The sequence below is a fragment of the Danio rerio genome, chromosome 5 (assembly GCF_049306965.1).
Source record: "Danio rerio strain Tuebingen ecotype United States chromosome 5, GRCz12tu, whole genome shotgun sequence".
Lineage (NCBI taxonomy): Eukaryota > Metazoa > Chordata > Actinopteri > Cypriniformes > Danionidae > Danio > Danio rerio.
The window spans coordinates 65292614-65317768 of NC_133180.1; the positions used below are offsets into that span (position 1 = coordinate 65292614).

The 25155-nt window shown below is 37.9% G+C and overlaps 1 protein-coding gene across 8 annotated transcripts in view; it reads left to right on the top strand.

Annotated features, from left to right (window-relative positions):
* clip2 (CAP-GLY domain containing linker protein 2) overlaps positions 1-25155 on the top strand; it is an 85404-nt gene that overhangs the window by 39805 nt on the left and 20444 nt on the right. For 3 of the 8 annotated variants that reach the window (XM_073951529.1, XM_021476655.3, XM_073951530.1), the window contains exons 4-9: positions 6984-7108; positions 8888-9101; positions 14087-14284; positions 14431-14534; positions 18502-18562; positions 25061-25111. In XM_073951529.1, the coding sequence (XP_073807630.1) occupies positions 6984-7108; positions 8888-9101; positions 14087-14284; positions 14431-14534; positions 18502-18562; positions 25061-25111 (753 nt within the window). Of the gene's footprint in view, positions 1-6983; positions 7109-8887; positions 9102-14086; positions 14285-14430; positions 14535-18501; positions 18563-20545; positions 20651-25060; positions 25112-25155 lie in introns of all 8 variants that reach the window. The other 5 variants (XM_073951531.1, XM_021476656.3, XM_073951532.1 and 2 more) reach the window with 2 other exon arrangements.

The window sequence follows — 25155 nt, forward strand, 5'->3', positions numbered from 1 at the left end:
ATAATCAGATTACAAACAACCGTTATGTTTATAGGTGTTGTAAAATGTGCGGGTCCTTCAATGGGACTGGGCTGCGGTTTGGGGTGTGTGTGAGACAGAGGGAGAGGGAGAGAGAAAAGAGGAGCGTTTTTTTTCGCAATGAGACCATTTTCTGTGATGTTCCCTCTTTGGTGACTTATTTGTTGTACCACACGGAAAGTAATAAATATTTTGGACCAAGTTACATGTGTCCTCTTTCATTCACCAGCTGCAACGAAAAGAGTTTACCCCGAAACTAATATTATTCGGCCCTGGAGTAATAAGTGAATCTACCCTGATATCTCTTAACACAACAAAGAGACAGAGCAGGAAAGGTTTACACTTGTAATATTTTTCCTGAGGCGTTTTGAAGCAAACTACACAATGACTCTCAATCAAGCATATCTACAATAATATGGAACGTGGTTATTAACGCACAGCAATGCCACGTGAAGAAAGGACGGACTTTGCAGGAATAAACAGTGTGAGGAGAGCTCCATAGTGCACTGGACAAGTCTGAGCATGTTCCGCCCACGCGAGCGAATCATGCAGGTCTGTACAATGATGTCATTTATCGGCTTAAATATATCAGCCTAATTATGACATCGGATCGATAACGATAATCTTAAAAATAGCGTTTATCGGACGATAACGATACGGGCGCAGATATATTGTGCATCCCTACACTTTTATATTAAGTCAAGTCGACGTCAACTAGCCACTGGTTACATCTGTAAAACACAAGTTTGCAACATCCCACAACTAGCGATTTATTTGCAGGAAATATATACACACTGTTTGACAGCTCATAACACATTGGAAAAGCAATGCAACATTACCAATGACTAATTTTAGTGGACAACAAATGCCTTGTCAACACTTTTCATTTAGTTAATAATGCAACATTAGCGCCTGGGATAATTTTACTGCTAAATAAATGCATGTGAATGCGCTGTCAGTTGGGCGACTGTCAGCATCATGATGGTTAAATGAAGGATTAAATAATGTTAGAACATCTCACTGGGCTGGATGGAGTTTACATGTTCTCCCCGTGTTCGCTTGGGTTTTCTCCGAGTGCTCCGGTTTCCCCTGCATAGGTGAATTGGGAAGGCTAAATTCTATGAGTGTGAATCGATGTTTCCCAGTGATGGGTTGCAGCTGGAAGGGCATCCATTACATAAAAGCATATGCTAGATAAGTTGTCGGTTCATTCCACTGTGGCGACCACATATTAATAAAGGGATTAAGCCAAAGAAAAATGAATGAATGATACTGACAGAAATACATAATATAGACACAAATACAAATCACATTCTTTTTGGAGAGGGTGTAGATTCTTAAAACAAATAATGATTTAGCAGATGACCTTGAGATTCTTTTTCGGTTTTCATTCTTGTATGTCAGTTTCTGCATAATTTAGCAGTACAGCTATGAATGTGATCTGAGCCTTGTCTTACAGCAGTGCTCAACTCTTTCATTGTGGCTGCTGTGAATGTGTGTCAAATGAATGCACATTTCAAAGCCAGCAAAAATGTCTGATACACACCTCCTTGTTTGAGAAGCACACAATAAGCTTTCTTATGTGTAGTTGCACCATCACTAATGAATAGTCTGTGACCTCCTTTTTTCCCCAAGTGCTGGGTTGATGAATGTAGGCCAGACCAACCAGCACAACAGTCATTCCCAGTTACATTGCAGCACCGGCTGCCAGAGTTTTCACCACTAAACTGCTGACATGCAGTTCAACATTTTAGATAGACCTTTAGTGGTCATGCATTTACACTACACACTAGCAAAAGTCTACACATCCCTGTTAACATCCCTATTTCTGTTATGTAAAAAATGAGATCAAGATAAATTATTTTAGTATTTTTCCACTTTTAATGTACATTTTAATCTGTACAACTCAATTAAAACAGAAATACTGGACATATTTGGGGTTGAGGAAGAAAAAATAACTAAAATAATGGGGTTGCATAAGTGTGTACACTGTTATATGGGGGATTTGTAATATTCAGAGTTAAGTAACCACATTGAAACTTATTCTGAGGAGCATTCATACACATTTGCCTTTATTTTAAGTGCCTTAATATAACATTAATTAAAGTCTATTTGGCTTTTCCTGACATTTTCTTAGTTGCATCTTGAAGCAAAAGTCCGCAAAGAGTATCCAGATCATCAGAGGGATCTTGGTGTTAATAGGTTTAAGCCAGGAGAAGGGTGCAGAATAGTCAAAGCTTTCGATATACCATGGAACACGGTGAAAATCAAGTCATCATAAAGTAGGGTAAATGTGGTGTAACAGTTACTTTATCCAAGAACTTGATCTTATTTCAAAACTGATGAAAAGACACTGGTCAGTAAAGCTACCAAGTGACAGATATAAAATGTGTATGGAAGTATCCCGGACTATTTTCAAATGTAGTCAGTGTAGACATCTGAAATTCTAATACAAAAGTTCACAGATGTTTTGCGATTCCATTTGCAGGTTGCATGCATGACGCAGAGAGAAAGTACAAGCAAATAGAGCAATTAATATTGCTATTTAGATATGTCAGGCTCATAGCTCATAAGACATGGGAAATGTATTTGCAAATGGACTTTGCCTTTTTTTTTTAAATGTGGCAGTCACTGTGCGTCCGCGAAAGCGGAAATGCAGACTGTAATGCAGGATTTGCAATTGCATTTGGATTGTCAAAATCTATGCATCCACATAGGGCTGGGCATTATTGCCAAAAAACAATATCATGTTTTCATATTATTCGATATCGATAATTATTGAATATTTTTTTAATAATAGATTTTTTATTTATTCAACCACTTTATTTTAATTGACCAACATTACTTAGGCAAATAGTTATAATAGTCAAAAACAGAAATATTTAAACAAAATATCTGATCTCTTTATAATAAAATAAACTAAATTGTTAAAGAGACTCTTACACCTGATGAATAAAATGTTACAAAGTGTGTGCAATGGTAAAGCGTAAATACTAAACAGTCAAAGCAAACTTTAAGATATGAATAATAATGATACAGTAAACCTCATACTCTGTAAACAAAACCAATTATGATAATCAAATCTGAGCTTTCAAGTAAACAAACTAACCATCATTATTTAAATACATATTGTAAAATTACAAATTGTGAAGTTGACTAAATTTACACCTATGCAAACATTTTTTTCAGATGGGGTGCTAGTGGCTGAGATGCACAAGAAAAGAAACCAAAAAAGCCCCTCTGGCGACACCCTTACATCCTTTTTTATTTGCAATCACCTCACTGCTGCTTTACGGCACTCATTTGTGCATGTGTTGTTATTCTGACCTGAAGTGACAAGCATAGGGCTGTGCAATTAATCGAAAATCCGATTTCGATTTTCGATTTTGGCTTCAAACGATTATGAAAAAGCATTAATTGAGATAAACGATTATTGCATCATACTGTATACCGCCCCCTTTCCAACTGTTCACTTACGCGAAAGACCGCATGCTTATGTGTGTGTGCCGCAAGCACACACAGCCAGAAGCATGCGGCCGGTCAGCATTCGGTCTCATTCGCACACTGAGACTAGCAGAGGAGCGCAGACATCTAAAGTCATCTTAACGTGAGCGCTTTAATGGTCAAATAGGTGTCAAAACACGGTGTTTAGTGATTATTCATATTAACCCTCATTTGTGTGATAAACAAACGAGTTGAAGATCAAAAGACACGTGAAAGAGAAACTATTAAAGAGACAGCGCGATGTTCCTGCTGCCGCCTGTTTTTATCATCAATCAAACAAAACGAGAAAATCCCTCACTGCTCTTGACTGTAGAACTTTTGTAGCTAAAGTGTTTTTCTTAGAGTGAAGATGCTTAAAGCACAGTTTGTTTCATATTTTTATTCTATTGTATTTATTTCTCTTTTCTTTGCAGGGTGGAAAATAACTGTATGTATTAGGGATGGGAAGATTAATCGATATGTATCGATACGCGGTCATGCGCGTGCACGATGCGAGTGCATCGGTTGAGCAGCAGAGGATGAATGAAATTTTGGAAGCAAATCGAGATGCATCGGTTTTTGCGAGATGCATCGGTTTTTCCGAGATACAGCTTATATTTTTAATATAGAATGTATTTTTTATTTATTAACAAGTGTTGTCAACCTGTTTTTGGCGCATAATTTAATCGACCTACATAAAGTAAGCAGAAAAGCGCGAGAAGCAAAACAAACATTTTATTCCCCACTGAGTTTTAAATCTAAAGTATGGCAACATTATGGATTTAAGGATGGACGACTTGACAGGACAGATGCAATTTGCAAAATGTGCCGCACATCTATAAAATACGCGGGCAGTACGAGTAATCTGAAATCTCACTTGAAGCGGCGCCACGGTGTTGTTGTGGAAGCATCTTCCAGTGTTCCTACATCCCCGGATTTCGCACTGCTTGAACTGTAGCTACCAGCTCCAAAAGTGGTGAGAAAAGCATTGCCAGTTTTTTTTTCCATGCGCAAAAGTTTTGTGCGCTCTATGCCAATAACGGATGTTATTGCATTGTTCATCTGCAGGGCCGGAGCAAGCTGAACTGCTGCTCTAGGCAGAGGACGATCACGCCGCCCTCAACCCCAATGTGAAAACGAAAGTGACCGGTTATGAAAATGAAGTGACGTGTCGCGGACCTCTATTCTGCCGCCCTATGCGCGGATATAACTGAGGACGCGCGGGTGTCGCGGACCTGTATTCTTCCGCCCTATGCGCGGATATAACTGAGGACGCGGACCTCTATTCTGCCACCCTATGCGCGGATATAACTGGGTGTTGCGGACGCCGCCCTCTCTATAATGCCGCACTAGGCGGTTTTAAACACCTCCTCCTGTTAATTTTTATTTAATAATAATAATAATAATAATAATGATAAAAATAATGGGTGTCACGGTGGCACAGTGGGTAGTTTGACCACCTCACAGCAAGAAGATTGCTGGTTTGTTATATTTTTATTAGCCTGTTGTTTACAGTGACAGTGATGTTTCAAAGCAGCATAACACTGCTAGTTCACGACCTTAAGTTTTGAATATTCAGTGGCAAAATATATCTTTGTAAAACTTGTTTTCATAGTTGAAAAGTTAAATCACAATTCTTGTTGTGCAATGCTCAACCTTTATGTTGAAAGAGTGCAAATATATATATATATATATATATATATATATATATATATATATATATATATATATATATATATATATATATATATATATATATTTTTAATATATATTGCACTTATACATTCTGTTTATCTTGAAAATACTTAAATAATATGTGCTATATGTTCTAAAATGGCCCTCTACTGTAAACTGACACTCTGGCTCTGAGAGAAAAGCCAGTTTGTAAAAAAAGTCTTGGTTTTGCTTGGTTAATAAATAATCAAACTCATTCAATGGCACAGCATCCTCTTTTACATAATCTCATAAACTTGATCTAATAAGTTAGTGCTGAATTATTGCATCGTATCGTGATATGGGTGTGAATCGTATCGTGTTGCATCGCAATATGTCTAAATGTATCGCTAATATATCGGATCGTATTCTTTGTATCGAGATGCGTATCGGATCGGCATCATAGCTTAGATGCCCAACCCTAGTATGTATACAGTTGAAGTCAGAATTATTAGCCCTCCAGAATATTAGCAACCCTTTTCCTGCCCAATTTCTGTTTAATGGAAAGAGGGTTTTTTTTTTTACTTATTTCTGAACATAATAGTTTTCATAACTCATTTCTAATTACTGATTTCTTTTATTTTTGCTATGATGACAGTAAATATAATTTGACTAGATATTTTTTAAAATACAAGCATTCAGATTAAAGTGCAATTCAAAGGCTTAATTTGAGTAATTAGGCAAGTCATTGAATAACAGTAAGCAGGGGGCTATAATAGGGGGCTATAATATTGACCTTAAAATGGGTTTTAAAATATTTAAACCTGCTTTTATTCTAGCTAAAATAAAACAAATAATCCTAGAAGAAAAATATTATAGGAAATACTGTAAACATTCCTTGCTCTGTTAAACATAATTTGGGAAATATTTATATAAAAAAAAAATTCTCAAGAGAGCTAATAATATTGACTTCAACCGATAATCGTTTTAAATAATCGTGATTACAATTATGACCAAAATAATCAAGATTATGATTTTTCCCAAAATCGACCATTTATAATGGACTTTGCTCGTGCTCCCCTGGCGTCTCTTGTAACTCGGTAACCATCAATTGTTTTGTTTTTTTTTTAGAAAATGACAAATGAACAAACCATTGCTACGCTTTTAATGCAAGTTTATGGAGAAAAGTAAAAACCACTGCGGTGTTCGAGTGCCCTGTGTTTGCCTGAGGTAATTACTAATTAGTCAGTCATTATTACTGAAATGTGTACATGCCATACAAAGTGTGAAGGAGATTGATTAGTTCTACTCGCGCTCGTGGCATTTGGAAAAGTTCAGATGTTTTCAACAAGGTGCGGCTGGAAAATGTGCGCGGTTCACATGCCCGCTACTTGTACAACATGTGCACGTTGCTCTCATGCGCGCGTCATACAAGTCACTCTAGGCTTATTGGCATTGGTTCCAAGGCGCGCACTCAGCAGCCACTTTTAAATAAAACTATAGCAATTTTTTAATCGATATTGAAAATGATGTTCGGTCAATAAATATAAATACAGATTTTATCGCCTAGCCCTACATTCATATATTGAAAATGCAATTGCAAATCCTATCTAACTTATTATAATAACACTTTTTTGTCACTATATACACTGTAAAAAATGCTGGGTTCCACACAATTCCTTTATGTTGTCCCAAAAAAAATCCATTAAGTTAACATAATCGTCTTTGCAGATTTAAGTGGATTGATTATGAAACAATTAAGTTGTTTGAAAAAGCAGCAAAAGTCTTTTTTTGAGTGTTCTTCTAAGCCTCCTCTTCTCTCTTCTCAGGTTGGCGGCACTAAAACAGGAGTGGTGCGTTATGTGGGAGAGACTGACTTTGCCAAGGGCGAGTGGTGTGGAGTGGAGCTGGACGAGCCGTTAGGGAAAAACGATGGAGCTGTAGCTGGAACCAGGTACATCATTAGTCCTCCGCCAGACTTCATGCCCTGTCTTTAGCAGCTCCCTCTGTGGCCTTCAACACTAATAGCCTGCATAGTTTCATGCTCCTTTTAAAGAGCTTTGATGACTATTTAGTATGTTAATCAGATATTTTAGTTGTAGTGCAGAATACAGCAATGAATCAATTTTAAACTTCTTTATTAATTCTTTAACCCTATTTTTTTTTAGCTAAAACTGTTGTCTTTGGTGTTCCATAAAACAGCTTTAACGTATATTTGCAGTTTGAAAAAAATCATTTTAAAAACATATGCTGGATATTGAGCTATCTATAAATGCATCCCAGTCTTATTCACCAATATACAAGTATATTTTATTTTGAAAGCTATAAAAGAGTTCATCGACATCTAGTAAATTTCACTGCATTCCAAATTCAAACAACTGCTGATGTGGAAACTCACACCTTGCATTGTAGTTTAGTGATGTTACATAATGAAAGTTTGCAAATGCAGGTTTATGTTGACTTACGTCTCATGTTAGTACTTAAAAACCATGGCTAAAATAGTTTGATTTACATGCAGAGCCAAGGTTTAAACTTCTGCTGTCTTTTCACTGAAGAAACGAGGATGATTGAGTTCCAAACAGGGATAAACAACTTCATGGATACTTATTAGTTGTTGACATTTGGCCCATTTGGATTTAGTGCATCATGCAGTTTGTTTTGATAATGAAAGCAAGATCTGCCTGTGTTTAGTTTAGTTAATACGAAAAGACATAAGAGACAGCAAGGGCTTATAATAGATCTTTATACACTATCGTTCAAATGTTTGGAGTACTTTCGATTTTTTTTCCTAAATGTTTTGAAAGAAGCATCTTATTATTAGCGGGGGTTATGTTCTGAAAAATATCTCGCAATAGGTGAAATCTGTGAAGTAGTCCGCTTTTTTTTTCTACAAATATTATTATAGATGTTTTAAGGCTGTAAAACCCCTCACTACACACTTTATACACAATGTATTATAATTTAGCATATAGGGGTTCTCAACTGTCCGTCAAATTCTGTCTTTATTTTATACACACAGTTTGTCATAAAGTTATCTGTATTATTAGCTCAAATGATGGCATTCTGGGTTTAGCTCTTTGCTTGTAAGGTGGCTCTAAACTGTCAAAACACCTCTTGAAGCGCTTTACAGATGCGAAAAGTGAGAAAAAATCAAAGCCGGATTGTTTTAGAGGCAATGTGTCAATATGATTTACACAATGAGAGGTCGAATTTATTTTTTTACGTGCGAAAATTAGGGACGAAAAATTCGGATTCAGTGTGCAATAACATTTAGGGTTATTAGGCAAGTCATTGGAAAACAGTGGTTTGTTCTGTGGATAATTGAAAAAAAAAGTATTATGGGACTAATACTATTGACTTTAAAATGGTTTATTTAAACTGCTTTTATTCTAGCTGAAATAAAACAAATCAGACTTTCTCCAGAGGAAAAAAATATTATAGGAAATACTGTGAAAAAATTCCTTGCTCTATTAAACATCATTAGAAAAATAGCTACTGATGTTTAAATTTAAATGATATGCTTATATGATAATAATTGATTCATGAACTTTTAACCAATTTTTAATTTTAATAACCCTTATGTATGCTGACATTCAAAACATTTCAGAAGAGGAAAATCATACAGATAGCCATCCACTCTGAGTGTTTTTAAATGTCTACATGCTAACCTTGCGTACACTACATTTAAGCTATTTCCTTCCTTGCTTCCTTTATTCTCTGTGTGTACCCTCAGATATTTCCAGTGCCCACCCAAGTTTGGCCTCTTTGCTCCAATCCACAAGGTGATTCGCATCGGCTTCCCGTCCACCAGTCCAGCTAAAGCTAAGAAGAGCAAGCGTATGGCGATGGGTGTGTCGTCTCTGGCCCACAGCCCCTCCAGTTCCTCCATCAGCTCTGTCAGCTCTGTGGCGTCCAGCGTTGGAGGCCGTCCCAGCCGCACAGGCCTAGTAAGAGACCTAATATGCCCCCTTTTACTGGATGGCGGTGTCCCAAGATTGTATTTGTGAATTTCAATTTAGAATACCACCAAAAATAATTTATTATAGAATGCTGTTAATGTCCAATTTAAATAGGAAGTAAAAGCACATTTTGTTTATGTGCGTCTCATTAAATGTAAATGAGGTGCTGCTCCTGCCCCTTTTCCAGAAGAAGGTGGAGTCTTTACAGTCTGTGTTTCAGAAAATAACAGCTTAGAGAACCTCCAAAAATAATTTATTATAGAATCCTGTTGGTTTCCAATTTAAATAGGAAATAATGAACTGTCAAATACACTTAAGATTGTATTGAAAACGCATAAAGTTCAGGGAAATGTTTAAAATAGCTGTGAAATGTTTAAAATAACAACAGCATAATATACAGTATCTACAGCTGTTTATACTGTTAATATGAATGAAATTTTTATCTGATACGCACCTCCTTATTTTAGAAGCCACATTAAGTTTTCTTATGTGTAGTAGTGCCATCACTAAAAAAAATAAACAGAAAAAACACTCACTCTTTTTGACTAAATAACTTTAGTTGCTTAATAAAATTAAATTTCTCTAAAATGCAGCAATTTTTACACATTAATGCTAATGGGACATATTTGGGTTTATTTTCACACTAGTGATGGGAAGTTCGGATCATTTTACTGACTCGGATCTTTGAGTTTCGTTCATCAAGATGAACAAATCTTTTTTCGAGTCATTACATTCATTTGGTTCAATTTGCCAAAATATTATTAAAATGTTACGAATTGCTTCCAAACACATCTACAACTAGCCCAAAAGGTTGATTGCACGACAAATAAGTCATAAAAAAGAATATAAGAAGGAGAAAATAACAATTCAGTGTTTACCTGCTCTTTTGTCTATGAAGGCATTTTTGTCTGTTTGCTCAGCTCACCTCTTCATGTATTTCAAATGTCAGGGGTTCATTCACGTTATACTGACAGTCACATGTAATCTTAATCAATGCACAGTCTAAGCCGATAGGAGCCATAATCGTTCGTTCATCACGTGACAGAATGACTCAAACCCGAGGACTCGAGAGATGAACGAATCAATTCTTTTTCCGGCTCTAAACGCGTATGATTGGCCCTTGAGGAACGAATGACTCAGACCCGATAGAGGACTCGAGGCGAACGGATCAATTATTTTTCCGGCTCTAAACGCATATGATTGGCCCGTGAGAAACAAATGACTCCTACCCGATAGAGGACTTGAGAGATGAATGGATCAAAACTTTTTCAAGCTCTAAACGCATATGATTGGCCCGTGATGAACGAGTGACTCAGACCCTATAGAGGACTCGAAAGGTGAGCGGATCAATTCTTTTTCTGGCTCTAAACGCGTATGATTGGCTTCTGCCAATGTGATGAAGACTTGAAATTAACGATACTACCTGCACAAATGTGCGCACGCGCGGATGAACGAATCACTTCCTGAGAGGACTCGTAGTTCCCGAGTCATATTGAAGATTCGTTCAAAATGAACGAATCGTTCATGAACGACCCATCACTATTTCACACCCAAGTGTAGATTATAAAAAACAAGCGGTGGATTTCTACCATATGATTTACGCAGATACTGTGGACATCATCAGTGTTCAAACATCTTATGAAAGTGACTTGAATAATAGGTCCCTCTTAAAATACTTAAATGAAAGTGCAGAATCATATATTGTATCACCATCTCTAGGGATTATTTTAACATTTACATTTACATTTGGTCATTTAGCAGACGCTTTTATTCAAAGCAAATTACAAATGAGTAATGACTTACAAAACATGTATTTTCACTTTTTTTTTCTTTTCCCTCTAAATGATTTAACAGTTCATGGGTAAATCCCCGTGATTTTGTTCATTTCATTCTTTGCTAAAGGGGTAAAAAATACTTTAAAAAAAACTTTTTTTCTTTGGTATCCTGAACATTAGGATGCTACCCACATTGCTGAGGGTGCAGTTTCGAAGAATGTGTAAACATGTGCTAAACACTCTTAAAAACAAAATAAAAAACACACATATAGATAGGTCAGAAAAGTGCAATTAAAGGGATAGTTCACCCAAAAATTTCAATTCTGTCATTTCTACTCACTCGTTTTAAACCTGTTTTCTTCCGCTGAGTACTAGAGAAGATATTTTGAAGCAAGCTAGGAAACCTATAACTATGGTCTTCCATAATATTTGTTTTCCATACTATGGAAGTCAATGGTTATAGGTTTGCAACTTTCTTCAAAATATCTTCTTTTCTGTTCAACAGAATAAAGAAACTTATAACAGGTTTTCACCACTTTAGGGCCAGTAAATAGTAAGTGAATTGACATTTTAAACTATCCCTATATAAAGGAAGCATTGCATAATTGTGATCCGGATGTTGCACCGGTTTTGCAGTTTTCCACTTTTAGACATTATAGGTATAAGGTATATTTATATAAGATTTTTTTCATATAAATTATTTTAGAGCAGTGTTTCTCCAACATACACTGCCAAAATATCTTAAAGGGTTCTGAGTAATTTTAATAAAATAGTATTAACTAGGACTAGGAAATAACACTGCATTTTTATAAACATGACATCAAATAATAACGTTAAGCATTTTCAAAAATAGTAAAGTTAATAATAAAAAATAATAATAATAATATCACCAATAAAACCCTGTTTACATTTTTCTTATAACATCAAATTTAGAAAAGTATGGAGTTTAGTGCTTAGTTTTCTTCTATTTGGCACTGTTTAACGGCATGCAAAAATAACGTTTTGACAAAATATTTTTAACTCTAAAAAAAGCTGTCGCAAATTACCTGTTTACTAGTACACACATTCTTCTTCACATACTTCTAAGCTCAGTTGATGCTCAATGTTAGGATGAGATTTTGTATTTTGTTTTTTAGTAAAGAAACAGATTTTTTCCCCCTTTCTTTCCATGTCTCAACTTATCCATTGCCCTCTCCACAATAATGTTTTTGTACTCCTTCAATCACCATTCTGATGTCAAATCATCATACTTGGACAAAGGTTACTTTAAAGCAAGCAGCTTACTCTATATCAGGCAAACAGATTGCTTGAAAAGCAAGTAGTATTAGCCTTTTACTTTGAATTACAACTTCAAAGCAGCTCTCCAGTATGTTATTGTACTCATTGATGTCTGACCTCAATGGATTTAACAAAGATAGAAACTTCACAAGAGCTTCATGTTAAAGAAAAGGGAGTCTCAGAGCTACACCCACTTATTATGCAATGGCCACAGATCAGTGGTATTTTAATGGTGCTTTCTGTACTATTCCATGCATACTTTTCAATCATCACTTTGACTTGATTTTATTCAAATGAAACTTAAGGCTCTATTTTTACGATCCAGGTGCATGGTCTAAAACACATGGCACAGTTTCACTTGGCATGTCTGAATCCATTTTTGTTATTTTGAGGAAGGGAAAAACAGTCACCAGAAACATTGTCTTAAAGGGTTGTCCTTATTTCCTTAATGAGTTATGGGTGTGTTTTGGGCTAACATGCATTCAGCCAGTCAGAATTTCATCTCCCAAACCCTTTATAAGTCACACCATGGTGCATTTACTATTTACATGGCAGACTTTGTATGTTGGTAAACTAAATGCTTCACTGGTGAGAAAAAGGTTAAAGACAAAACGAGCCTTGTCCTTTCGAGTTTCATCCATTTGACCGTGAACCCGATTTGGCAAACGGTGGTGGACGAGCTACACTGAAGACATCCATCACATATTTCATTTCAGAATTTTGTGCAAAGATTTGTTTCACACCTATTTCTAAATTCAGCTCTTATTTCTAGCAAACTAATAAATGAACAATTAGAATGAAGTGGTCAAAAAACTGTCAGATTTCCTATTCCTTTTAACATAAATGGGGATCCATACGTCTTTAAAACCCGACAGATGGACAAATCTAAACATTTATTCATTCATTCATTCATTTTCTTGTCAGCTTAGTCCCTTTATTAATCTGGGGTCGGCACAGCGGAATGAACCGCCAACTTATCCAGCACATTTTTACGCAGCGGATGCCCTTCCAGCCGCAACCCATCTCTGGGAAACATCCACACACACATTCACACTCATACTCATACAGTACGGACAATTTAGCCTACCCAATTCACCTGTATCGCATGTCTTTGGACTGTGGGGGAAACCAGAGCACCCGGAGGAAACCCACGCGAACGCAGGGAGAACATGCAAACTCCAAACAGAAACGCCAACTGAGCCGAGGCTCGAACCAGCGACCCAGCGACCTTCTTGCAGTGAGGCGACAGCACTACCTACTGCGCCACTGTGTCGCCTCAAATCTAAACAAAAGATAATAAAAACAAATATAATTATGCATTTAATAAATAATAATAGTAATAATAACAACACTGAACAAGTACATTTTCATGAATAAACTGGCTACAACAGATCTGGATTCCATGAAAAAAAAAATCCTGAGGTGAAGATATAGACAATAATATTTATTTTTACGTTTTAATTTTAGTCATGTTTAAAGATATTTGTGTGCTGTTGTACATCACTGTGTGTGTAATAAGCAATGTTTTTTGGACGGGCATAGGCTCATATCCCTAACACTGTCTTTAAATAACAAATAAAAACCCTGCGCCATAGAATTTAGACTAGCTTTTAGTTGGTTAATAGCGTAGTCTTTTTCAGTTGCCTCAGAATAGCAACAGAATAGCAAATGTGCCTTAACACCTACTTTCCAGACAACAACAACCATGGGCGCACAAATGCAATTTCTTTTTATACAATGTAGTGCAAAACTAGCAAATGTTACCTGCGCCGTGCTGAAACTAGCAAAAAACACTTGCTTCGAACCTGGTGCCACATTGTGCTGGGTGTCCAATAGGGCCCCAATTTTTTATCGCATCAATTTGTATTTTATTTGACCTAAGATATATGAATTAAATTTTTTTGTCTTTATTTCTAATAGTTGACAGAGACGTCATCGAGGTATGCACGGAAGATCTCGGGAACCACGGCTCTGCAGGAAGCCTTGAAGGAGAAACAGCAGCACATCGAGCAGCTCCTGGCCGAGAGAGACCTGGAGCGGGCTGAGGTCGCGAAGGCCACCAGCCATATCTGCGAGGTGGAAAAGGAGCTGGCGGCGCTGAAGGCGCGACATCTGCAGGTGTGACTCGAACACACAAACACAGTACTGTTCATATATGTCCATTTACTATATTAACTGACAAATGCAAACCTAAACATGCCGTTTAGCATTGCATTTGTTTGAATTTCTGAAGCACAAATGACCTTTTATTTTATCTCATTTAGTATGCAACAGAGACGGAGAGCAACCTACAGCAAGTCCGAGCAATGCTGGCCAGCACACAGAAAGACAAAATGGAGCTGGCCAATCAGCTTGAAGAAGAAAAAAGGTAAATGTTTTCCTGTAACTCCATATGTTGTACAGTTTTATGCTGACATTTCTTTGCCATGGTGTTTTTAATTAAACTTTTATCATGTTAATAAGTTACTTATTGAAGAGCATGACATTGGAATAAGCTAGGGCATGTCTGTCAAAGATTTTGATTCACTTCAAATGTTGACTAAATAGATATATAGATACTTTCTGAAAACAATTATAAAACAAAGAGCATATAAAAATAAAACATTTCTTATTAATAATACAATTTTGCCATCAGCAATTTAGGCAGCTTATATGGGCCTGGTCTATATAATACACCTGTACAAATAGTTGAAAAATATTGACTATAATTATTATAAAATAAACTAATAACTTTCAATATTTTAATTAAATGTCATTTATTATAAATATATATTACCAAAATTTTGATCAAATAAGGTGTAGGGATACTTTTCAGTTTGATTCCAAAAATGACCAGTCTGTCAGATGAAGAAGAGCCGGAGTCAGAGATTTAATTAAAAAGATTTTACTGAAGGTAGTTTGCAGTAGAGATCTGCGCGGGACAAAATTTGAAAACCCGCTCTCGCCAGGTTTTAGTCCGAACCCGACCGCTCCTGCTTATGTTCAGCTTTGGTTGTGCCGCTGCCCAACCCGCCCCGTTTTCTACCCGCCGCACCCGTTCCCGCTAACCACCCAGCTATATATATTGCCATGACAGCCTATAACAAGTCTGTATAAACACACACACACATAGACACACAGTACCAAGCAAGTGACACAGACAGCATCAAGCTCTCTCTCATTATTTACACACACAGCACCAAGCTCTCTCTCTCTCTCATTCACACACATACACACACATAGACAGCAACAAATAAGCTAAACGCAGCATCGCGCTCTGTCATACACACAAACACATATGTGTGCTCGCTCGCTCGCTCGGGAGTCGGGAGTGATATTGTTAGACCGCCAGCTTCCGTTCAAAATACACGTTACCGACCACTCTTGCGCTTTATTTGAAAATGTATTGCCGATCCGTAAGAAATCTGGTCGGGAATGCAGACCTCTAGTTTGCATTGTCATGAGCAGAACCCAGCTTCAACACTCGCAATGAGTTCGTAGGTTGCTCTGCTTACAATCTCAAATCATCAACAATTATACTCTTAAATAACGTCATTAACTGCATCAAACACTTATAGGTGTTTTACCCTGATTGATTAAAACACAGATAGGCTAGGAAAAATTCCACGTGGGTGTGGGCGTACAATTCTGAATCTATAATAATAGACTAATATCTATAATAAGTATACAAATGTCAGACAGCCACTAAGCTGTTCAGAGCTGACCCCAGACATCCAAACTGGCAGCTTGCAAATGAAGGAATAACTTTAAAAGATTTAACACTTAAAATGGCCAATATCACTTTAGACATAATTAACACATAGCAAGTAGCAATAGGAACAGTTGTTTCCAGGTTGCAGCTTCAAGGGCATCCGCTGCATAAAACATATGCTGGATTAATTGGAGATTCATTCTCCTGTGGCGACCCCAGATTAATAAAGGGACTAAGCCGAAAAGAAAATGAATGAATGAACAGTTGTTTTCAATTCTTCAAGAGTCCAGGGGCCTCATGTACAAAGACTTGGAAATCATACTAAAACACAAAGCTGTAAATGTGCGTACGCATAAAAAAATTCAGATGCGTACGCCCACGCATATTCTTTTGTACATCAGAATAACCGTGAAACTGAGCGCAACATACACGAGCACAAAACCCCTCCCTGCCTCCTCCCCCGTATGAATATGCTAATGACTCTACTTTGACAAAACCTAACGAAAAAGCAATGGCAAAAGCAAGCAGAAAGGGAAACTTTGAACAGAATGTGAATTGGAGGTGCTGCTTTCGGAGGTAGTCCGGAGAAAAGCGGTGTTATTTGCAAGTTCGTTCTCTGGAATTAACAACTAAAGAAAAAAATAGAGTGGGAGAGTTTAGCTGATGTGGTTAACGCAGTTGCAGTACCCTTAACAGTCTCAGTGGCGCACCTCGTAAGGCGTAGTCAACATGTTTTGACACGTTCGAACATGAACTCGGTTCGAATCCAGCGTCTGATTAACTCATGATTCTTTTTTCCCCCACTACATATCAGATTTTGCCAACTATTTATCACGAGAAAGACAAGTAGGAATCATCAATAAGTTTGTGCATCATATTTTATTTGCACATTTATTGAATGGAAATGATTCTGATTCACGTATGCAAATTCATCTTCAGATAGTGTCTTTATAGCAATGTGCGTGCAGTAGATAGCTCAGATTACATTGGGAAAACAGGCGACCGCTGCAAATTGTGCTTTAATGTTTAGCTGGTCAACTGTATGGTATGGAAACCTTATATATCTGCTAGATGAACCCGTCTCATACAGCTGCCATTGCAAGGCTCAGACACTTTGTAGAGAGGAATTTAACACAACTGCCAATGGAAATAAAACAGACACGCACAAAAAATGTGCGTATGCCAGCCATAAAGCTGGCGTGGAGCTGCGCACATTCCCACGTTCAGTTCATCGTTAGTAAATCCAAACGTGAGCCATTCTGAGCGTGAAACCTGGCGTACGCAAAGTTTTTGTGTGTACGAAGCGTTCATACATGAGGCCCCAGGTCCACTCAAGAGGTCTCCATGTGGTCTCTGGCTGGGTAGATCCTGAGGAAACAAATTTTTTTTCATACATTAAAGCAATCACACACATATTATTCCAGTTTTGCTGTGACGTGGGATAACACTAAGGTCATCATATAATCTAGACTCTTAGACATTCAACTTTATTAATAATCATAAAGTCATAAGAAAGGATATGTGTTACGCCATCCTGGAGCGGACATCTATCAGAAAATCCACACCATCAGAGGAGTACGTCGATTAACTGGGAATAACTATATTACATTAAAATAAGCAATCAGTAATTCTGACTATTACAGCCAGTAAACTATGTTATTAATATTTATTTCTACAGTTTTCTGAGCTAAACCCATTCATTCATTTTCCTTCAGCTTCGTTCCTTATTTATCAGGGGTCGCCACTGCAGAATGAACCATTTACTATTTTTGTATATTTTTATGCAGCAGATGCACTTCCAGCTGCAACACAGTACTGGGAAACAGCCATGCACTCTCACATTCACATATTATGTGTAATATTTGTTGTTGTTGTTTATCCAATTCACCTGTACCACATGTCTTTGGACTGTGGGGGAAAATAGAGCACCCGGAGGAAACCCATTTGAACATGGGGAGAACATGCAAACTTCTTGCTGTGAGGCGACCATGCTGCCCCAATAATATATACATATAATAAATAATCGTGCCCCCATCTTACCCTGCTCTCATAGTAATAGGTGATCAAATACACCTGCAATTTGTGTAAATCTACAATGCCATTAAACTTGTTTTTGTATGATTCTGCGTTACTGTTAGTAGGTTTCAGTAGAAATTTCAAAACTATTCTCTGCTAGAAACAAAATAAATATTCATGCTTTGTTCTGCAATTGGCGAGGCAGTGGCGCAGTAGGTAGTGCTGTCTCCTCACTGCAAGAAGGTCGCTGGTTAGAACTTTGGCTCAGTTGGCGTTTCTGTGTGAAGTTTGCATGTTCTCCCTGCGTTCGCGTGGGCTTCCTCCGGGTGCTCCGGTTTCCCCCACAGTCCAAAGACATGTGGTACAGGTGAATTGGGTAGGCTAAATTGTCCGTAGTGTATAAGTGTGTGTGAATGTGTGTGTGGATGTTTCCCAGAGATGGGTTGCGGCTGGAAGGGCATCCGCTGCGTAAAAACTTGCTGGATAAGTTGGCAGTTCATTCCGCTGTGGCGACCCCGGATTAATAAAGGGACTAAGCCGACAAGAAAATGAATGAATGAATGAATGAATGTTCTGCAATTGAAGAATGAATGCCCTGACATCTGCTGGCCATTATGTCTTATGACAGGAAAGTGGAGGATCTTCAATTCAGAGTTGAGGAAGAGTCCATTACCAAAGGAGACCTGGAGGTATGAGCTGCTGCTTTACATATTTTTGCATCAATATCCTTATGGAAAAGAAAAGGATTTCTATGGAAATACCTGATTTGTTTGAGGATAGTTGAGGCTCTTTCTGATTTACATATTTAAATAACTTTTTTAAAGTCTGCAAAAATTTGTAGACACCAAAAACTTTGGATAAACTGTACCTTTACAGCCTGGCATTCCTCTATAAAAATGTCATATGATATCCACTTTGACTTAAATGATTATCAGATCAAATAAATCTTCTTTAACTAGTTTTACATACTGTAATGCTGATTGTAAAAACACACCCTGTCTTGCTTTTCGGTTTCTTCACACTTTGCTATTTTTATCAGTTAAAGTAACACTAGGCCTGTCACAATAATTAATATATTGACTTATCGTGCAATACTTAAGAATGACATCAATAATTTTTGCCATTGCAATATCTATTTACAAATTCATAAATATTGTGAAATCCATTTTACAATGACATTTACATTCTATGTCAAGTGTCAAAGTTTATAATTGGACATTTACCTCAGAGGATATTTAATAATATATATATAATAGAACATTTACCTTATTAACAACAAATTATAGAATCTAAATAACCTTAAGCATGATAAGTATTTAAAAGTGTTTATGGCTATTTGCATTATTATGCTGTTATATAATCATTATATAATCAGTGTCATAAAATGATCTCAATATTGACAATAAGATCGCTTAAAGCATCAATATCGCACAATAAAAGTTACTTATCGTGACAGGCCTAAGTAACGCTCCACTTTTTTTAAGAGGTAGGTCCATTTTACAACTTTTAAGTCAAACCTTTGAGTTTTACCATTTTTGAATTCGCTCACCTTTTTGAAAGCACTTTTAGCTTAGCATAAAGAAAAAAGCTTAACCGTTCTGTTATTATGTCATGTAATGACACACAGAAAATTGTGCTATTTTCTAAGCACGTGTGACTAGGAACTATGCTGTCATTCTAAAGCTATCAGTGCAGCCATGGTACGGCAACAAACTTCTTTAATTATTATGCTAGAACTAAAATACACTCACCAGCCACTTTTTTTGGTTCACCTTACTAGTACTGGGTTGGACCACCCTTTGCCTTCAGACCTGCTTTAAGTTGCTGCAGATTTGTTGGCTGCACATCCATAATGCGAATCTCCCATTCCACCACATCCCAAAGGTGCTCTATTGGATTGAGATCTGGTGACTGTGGGGGCCATTTGAGTACAGTGAACTCATTGTCATGTTCAAGAAACCAGTCTGAGATGATTCACGCTTTATGACATGGCTTATGGGTGGTTGTGTGTGAAAATCCCAGTAGGTCAGCAATCTCTGAAATACAGACCAGCCCATTTGGCGCCAACTACCATGTCACATTCAAAGTCACTTAAATCACCTTTCTAAATTCCCCATTCTGATACTCAGTTAGAACTGCAGCAGATCGTCTTGACCATGTCTACATGCCTAAATGCATTGAGTTGCTGACATGTGATTTGCTGATTACAAATTTGCGTTAACAAGCAGTTGGACAGGTGTACCTAATAAATTGGCCGGTAAGTGCATAGTTCCTAGCCATATCTCTTGTACCTAGTAAATGGTAACTTTCCAGGCTTAGTTCTCAGTGCAATTACAAAAGATTTAAGCTTTTAATAGGAAATTTATCAAAACTTTATTCAGATTTTTGAGCGAGATGCTAATCTGATTAAATCTAATCTGATTCAATGATTTATGCTAAGCTAAGCTAAAATGCTCCCATTAGGCTCACAGATCAGCTGAATGGATTCAAAAATGGTAAAACTCAACTGTTTAACTCTAGGGACATGTAAAATGAGTCTATTTCCCCAAAAAAGTGGAGTGTTCCCTAAATAGCTGAGACCTGTTTTAGGCAAATTTTTCTGTGCTACCTATGTATGTCTCTCTTTCTCTTTCTTTCGTGTCTTTCCTTCCCCCTCCTCTCTTTCTCTGTAGACTCAGACCAAACTGGAGCATGCCCGTATTCGGCAGCTCGAGCAGTGTCTGCATTTGGAAAAGTCCAAAGCAGAGCGGCTTCAGAAAGAGTTAGAGGAAAAGATGGTAAACATGCAGGGAGATGAAACACCCCAGCCTGTAGCCATCGGTCCCTGTCGCTTGTGCTTGAATGAGCAGGCCTGAGATCTCCATCATTCCCTCCATCAAACCCCTTTATAAATATACTCATTTGATTTGACATGTTTGTTAGGGCTGTAGAGATATATTTGGACTTCAGCTCACTTCAGCGTCGGTTTGGTTTGGATCAGATTTCATTTCGCAGAGTTTTTGCATTTCTTTTGTTGCTTTAATTGTAATAATTCCAGCTGTAGTCAGAAAGTTATGCACCAAAATCCCAAAGTCATGAGTGTTGGAGATCTTTGCCTGTTTTTTTGTGGGGCAGCACTGCTCTTGATAGCCAGAAACTGCTTTCTACATTTTTCATTTGCACAATGTTTTTCATGTCTGTCTCCTGTTCTCTGAGCATCTCCCTGAGACCCTCAGGTAGAATTGGGGGATTATCTTCTCCTTATTTTCCCTCATTAGCTTTCATATCATTTGTTAGATGCTGAAATAGAGCCTCCAGGCTCCGAAAAGGTTTTGATAAAACTCCTTTTGACACTACTGTTCATAGCCCTGCTTTTTTATAATTAGAGGTTGTTGCTATGGCATCATTGCTATTATTGATCAAACATTTATCTTCTGCCCCAAATATTTTGCACAAACCACACCATTGGTCTGTCTTGCCACACATCTGAAGACTATAATATATTGCAGACATGTAGATGGGCCACCATAGCAGCATCCAACACTGTACACCTAATGACCACCCAGAAACCCCAAAAATGTCATGGTGCCTACTTCCAACACCCTAACAGCACCCTAGTGACCACAAAGAAGACCCAGAATACATTCAGAATACCTCAAATGTTCAGTGCTGTTTGGCTATTCCAAGAGTGTGAGAGTTAGAATACTCAAGACACCTAAGCAATTAGCAACATTAGCACACTTACAAATGCTCAGAACATGCTCCCTCTCTGCCAGTGTCCTAACAACCTTTCAGAAAACCCAAGAAATGTTGCATGGGACATAAGATTCCTTCCCCACGATTCGTTTATCATTCTACGGGGGTCAGACAAGGGAGCAATGTCCAAAACAACAACGCTAGCCACATGAATACACCAGAATCTGGTAGAGATTTATTTTTCGTAGTTTACAGTTACCAAACCTGTATCATTGCATGTAGAGATTTTAAAGACTTGGAGAGAGTCACACACACCGGACTAGAAGCACACCTCGTCATACCATGTCTTTTGACATTGGCAGTGCCGTTTGGTGTCTGTCTGTAGCAAATAGAAAACAATGTAAAGATGTGGCACTTCTCGTGAAGTAGGCCTTTAGCTAGATGTTAATGAAATAATTCTTCTCACTCAGCTGCCATCATTGTTTAGTGCGAGCAATGTGACACAATTACAACCCGACCTACTGCACCACGGAGGTATTAGAGGGTTTTTAAAATAGTATAGTGTCAATTAGCCTTTTTTGAACATTTTTGCCAGCAAAAAATTATGAAAAACAAATTATGAAAAACAACTTCATTTGAAGTATACCAAGGCCTTTAGTGACCACCCAAAGCACCAAGCAAATTTCATAATGATCACCCAGATTACCCTAACAGCATCTTAGTAAACAAACACAACATCTTAATCACCCAAACAATGCCAAACAAAAAGAAAAAAACAGAACACCAATACATCTTTATTACAATGAGCTTTACCCTGAAAAACCCACATAGACTGGATTGGGACTCACCAAGAACCCCTGCCTTAAGGCTGAACTGGTCACACTTTACAATAAGGTTCATTAGTTAATGTTAAGTAATGCATTTACTAACATGAACAAACATTGAACAATACATTTACTACAGTATTTATTCATGTTAATAAACGTTAGTTAATGAAAATACAGTTGTTCATTCTTAGTTCATGTTAACTCACAGTGCATTAACTAATGTTAACAAGCACAGACTTGAATGATAATAATGCATTAGTAAATTATGAATAGTTCAATTATGATTAATAAATGATGTACAAGTGTTGTTCATGATTTGTTTATGTTAGTAAATGCATTACCTAATGAACCTTATTGTAAAGTGTTACCGCTGAACGTGCATTTATACATTTGCCTTCTGTTTGTGTTGCTCTACAGTAACTCTTCAGAAACGCTAGCTGTCAGGGGGGGGGGGGGGGGGGGGGGGGGTTCTATGCTTCCCTTTGTCAAGTTTCTTTATAGATGTTTTGTTTACACCGGAATGCAAAACTAAAGTATTCATCTAGAGCTCCTCCACAGGGCTTGACAGTAGAGCTTAGATCTGGCTCAAAAAATAAAAACCTGATCCTACCCGAGCCTGTGCACCTTGTGTCGAAGCCTGACTCAGTCCGACACATTAACTATAATTAACTGACTATTTTTTAATACGTGGGCCATTATAACAGACATTCTCAACTACAGTTGTTTGAGCTACAGTAGTTATTTTATATTTATCTTAATGAATAATGCAACAAGGAAGCATGTAAACTGCATTCATACGTGTTGTGAGTTGTTCAATTTTTAGACCCACAAATGTGTTGCTTAGACTGACTTGGCTAAAATATTTATGTCATATTTATGTTTATGGCATAGCTTTCCAACCAATTTGGCTGATTGAGTAATGACTGAAAAAAAAAAAAAACATGACAACAAATGCTTGATCCCAGCCGAGCCTGAAGATAGTGGCAGGAAATATCGGCCAGACCAGGCCCAGAGGTCAATTCTGGGCTCTGGCTCGGGCAGAGAATCTAAACTCTTGTGCCATCTCGGACGCCATTTTAAAGAACCAAAGCGAGGCTGCGGTGGGAAGAAACCCGGAAGTATAGGACGAGCGCTCACTGAAAACATTGCAGTAGCATGCTGTGTACTACAAACCTCCGGCTGTTGGCGAGATTTCAAAATGCAGAAAAGGTGTAAACATTACTTTAATATCATTCAGTAAGTTTATCTTAAACAATTAAAAGCAGTTTAGCATCAAACAAGATCACAATCTCAGTGATACGCTTATGTGTCCTCCTAGGCTTCAGCTCATGGCACTAGTTTTAACACTGTGGGGACGCTTTCCTGCTTCAGCCTATGTAACCCAGTAAGTGATAAAACACTGCAGTCCTCTGCAGCACGCCTTCGCGTTGTCTGTAATAGTGTTGTCCCGGTACTGGAGTTTTAAACCCGGCTATTTCCCGCTAAAATGGAAGCGCTGCTGAGCGCGGATGACTCGACTGATCTTCTTGGCTTCGCGCTTCAGTCTCCGTGTATCTGTGTTTGGTTTGCACCCAGTGTAAACACAGATAAACACGGACTGGAACGCGAAGCAGCCATCAAGATCAGTCGAATCATCAAGCAGATCGCTCGGCTCGTCTGTGTTTGTGCTCAGTATACAGCGGTGGGTGAACTGATGACCTTCTCGGCCAATCATAATCATTTCTGTTGGACACGTGAACAAAATGACAAATCAGCGCTGTTTTAAGAAAGCCATCAACATTGCCTTAAATTGTTTTTTCTTTTAATTCAGTATCGTGACAAGTCTAATATAGTGAAAGAATCAGTTTATTAACTCGAGTTTAAAAATGAGCTCTGATATCCCTTTTTACATTCACCATTCATTCAGAGCGGACCTTCGGGTCACCCGAAAGGCGGAGAAATTATAAATTTGTGTCACTTTATCTTCGCTGATAATATATATAGCCAGTTACAGAACATTCCTATGTAACTGCCAATGATACTTTCCGGTTTCTTTCCACCGCAGCCTCGATTTCGCTTTTGAAAATGGCGGCCGTGTGAAATCAGTCTATGGGCTCGCTCCTGTCCAGCAGCTTTTGGCCCCATCCATACTTGTCAAGGCTACCATGCTGACCAATCGGAGCTTGCTCTATCATTAGTCAAAACGTTTATTTACATTTTTAAAAAAGGTGTGCATAAGGGTCTGCGTGACCCAGCTAAGACTGCGACGGACCTTATGCATGCTCTCGATGAAGAAGTATTTTCATCGAGTACTTTATGCCTTTAGCATTTCCTTAGGGATCACCCAGAACAGCCAGGTAACTGCCTATGTTCCAAGGTAAACATCTGTCATAGTTATCACACAGTTTTACCACCTAGAAATGCCATCCAACACTCAAAACATCCCAAACACCACTAGCAATGCCCTTGCATACATCTTAGCAACTGCCTATCGGTATACACCCCAGTAACCCCCATGAACACCCCAACAAGTGCCTAGCAATACTGGCAACCCTCAATGAGCTTATGGTGGGTGATGTGCATTGACAAGCTCCACTCACATTTGAATCAATAGCAGTGTAGATTAGGCTGTCACTATGAATGATGGTGAGGATATCCAGCACCATCCAGGCACTCTAATCAACAGGATTTCACATTTATCAACAGGTCAGAGGCAGACTCCAGCCAACACCCACGAGGCTGGGCAAGAGTGTCAAGGTGATATAAAGGGAGTAACATCAACTGTGTGGCTTCCAGAGTGA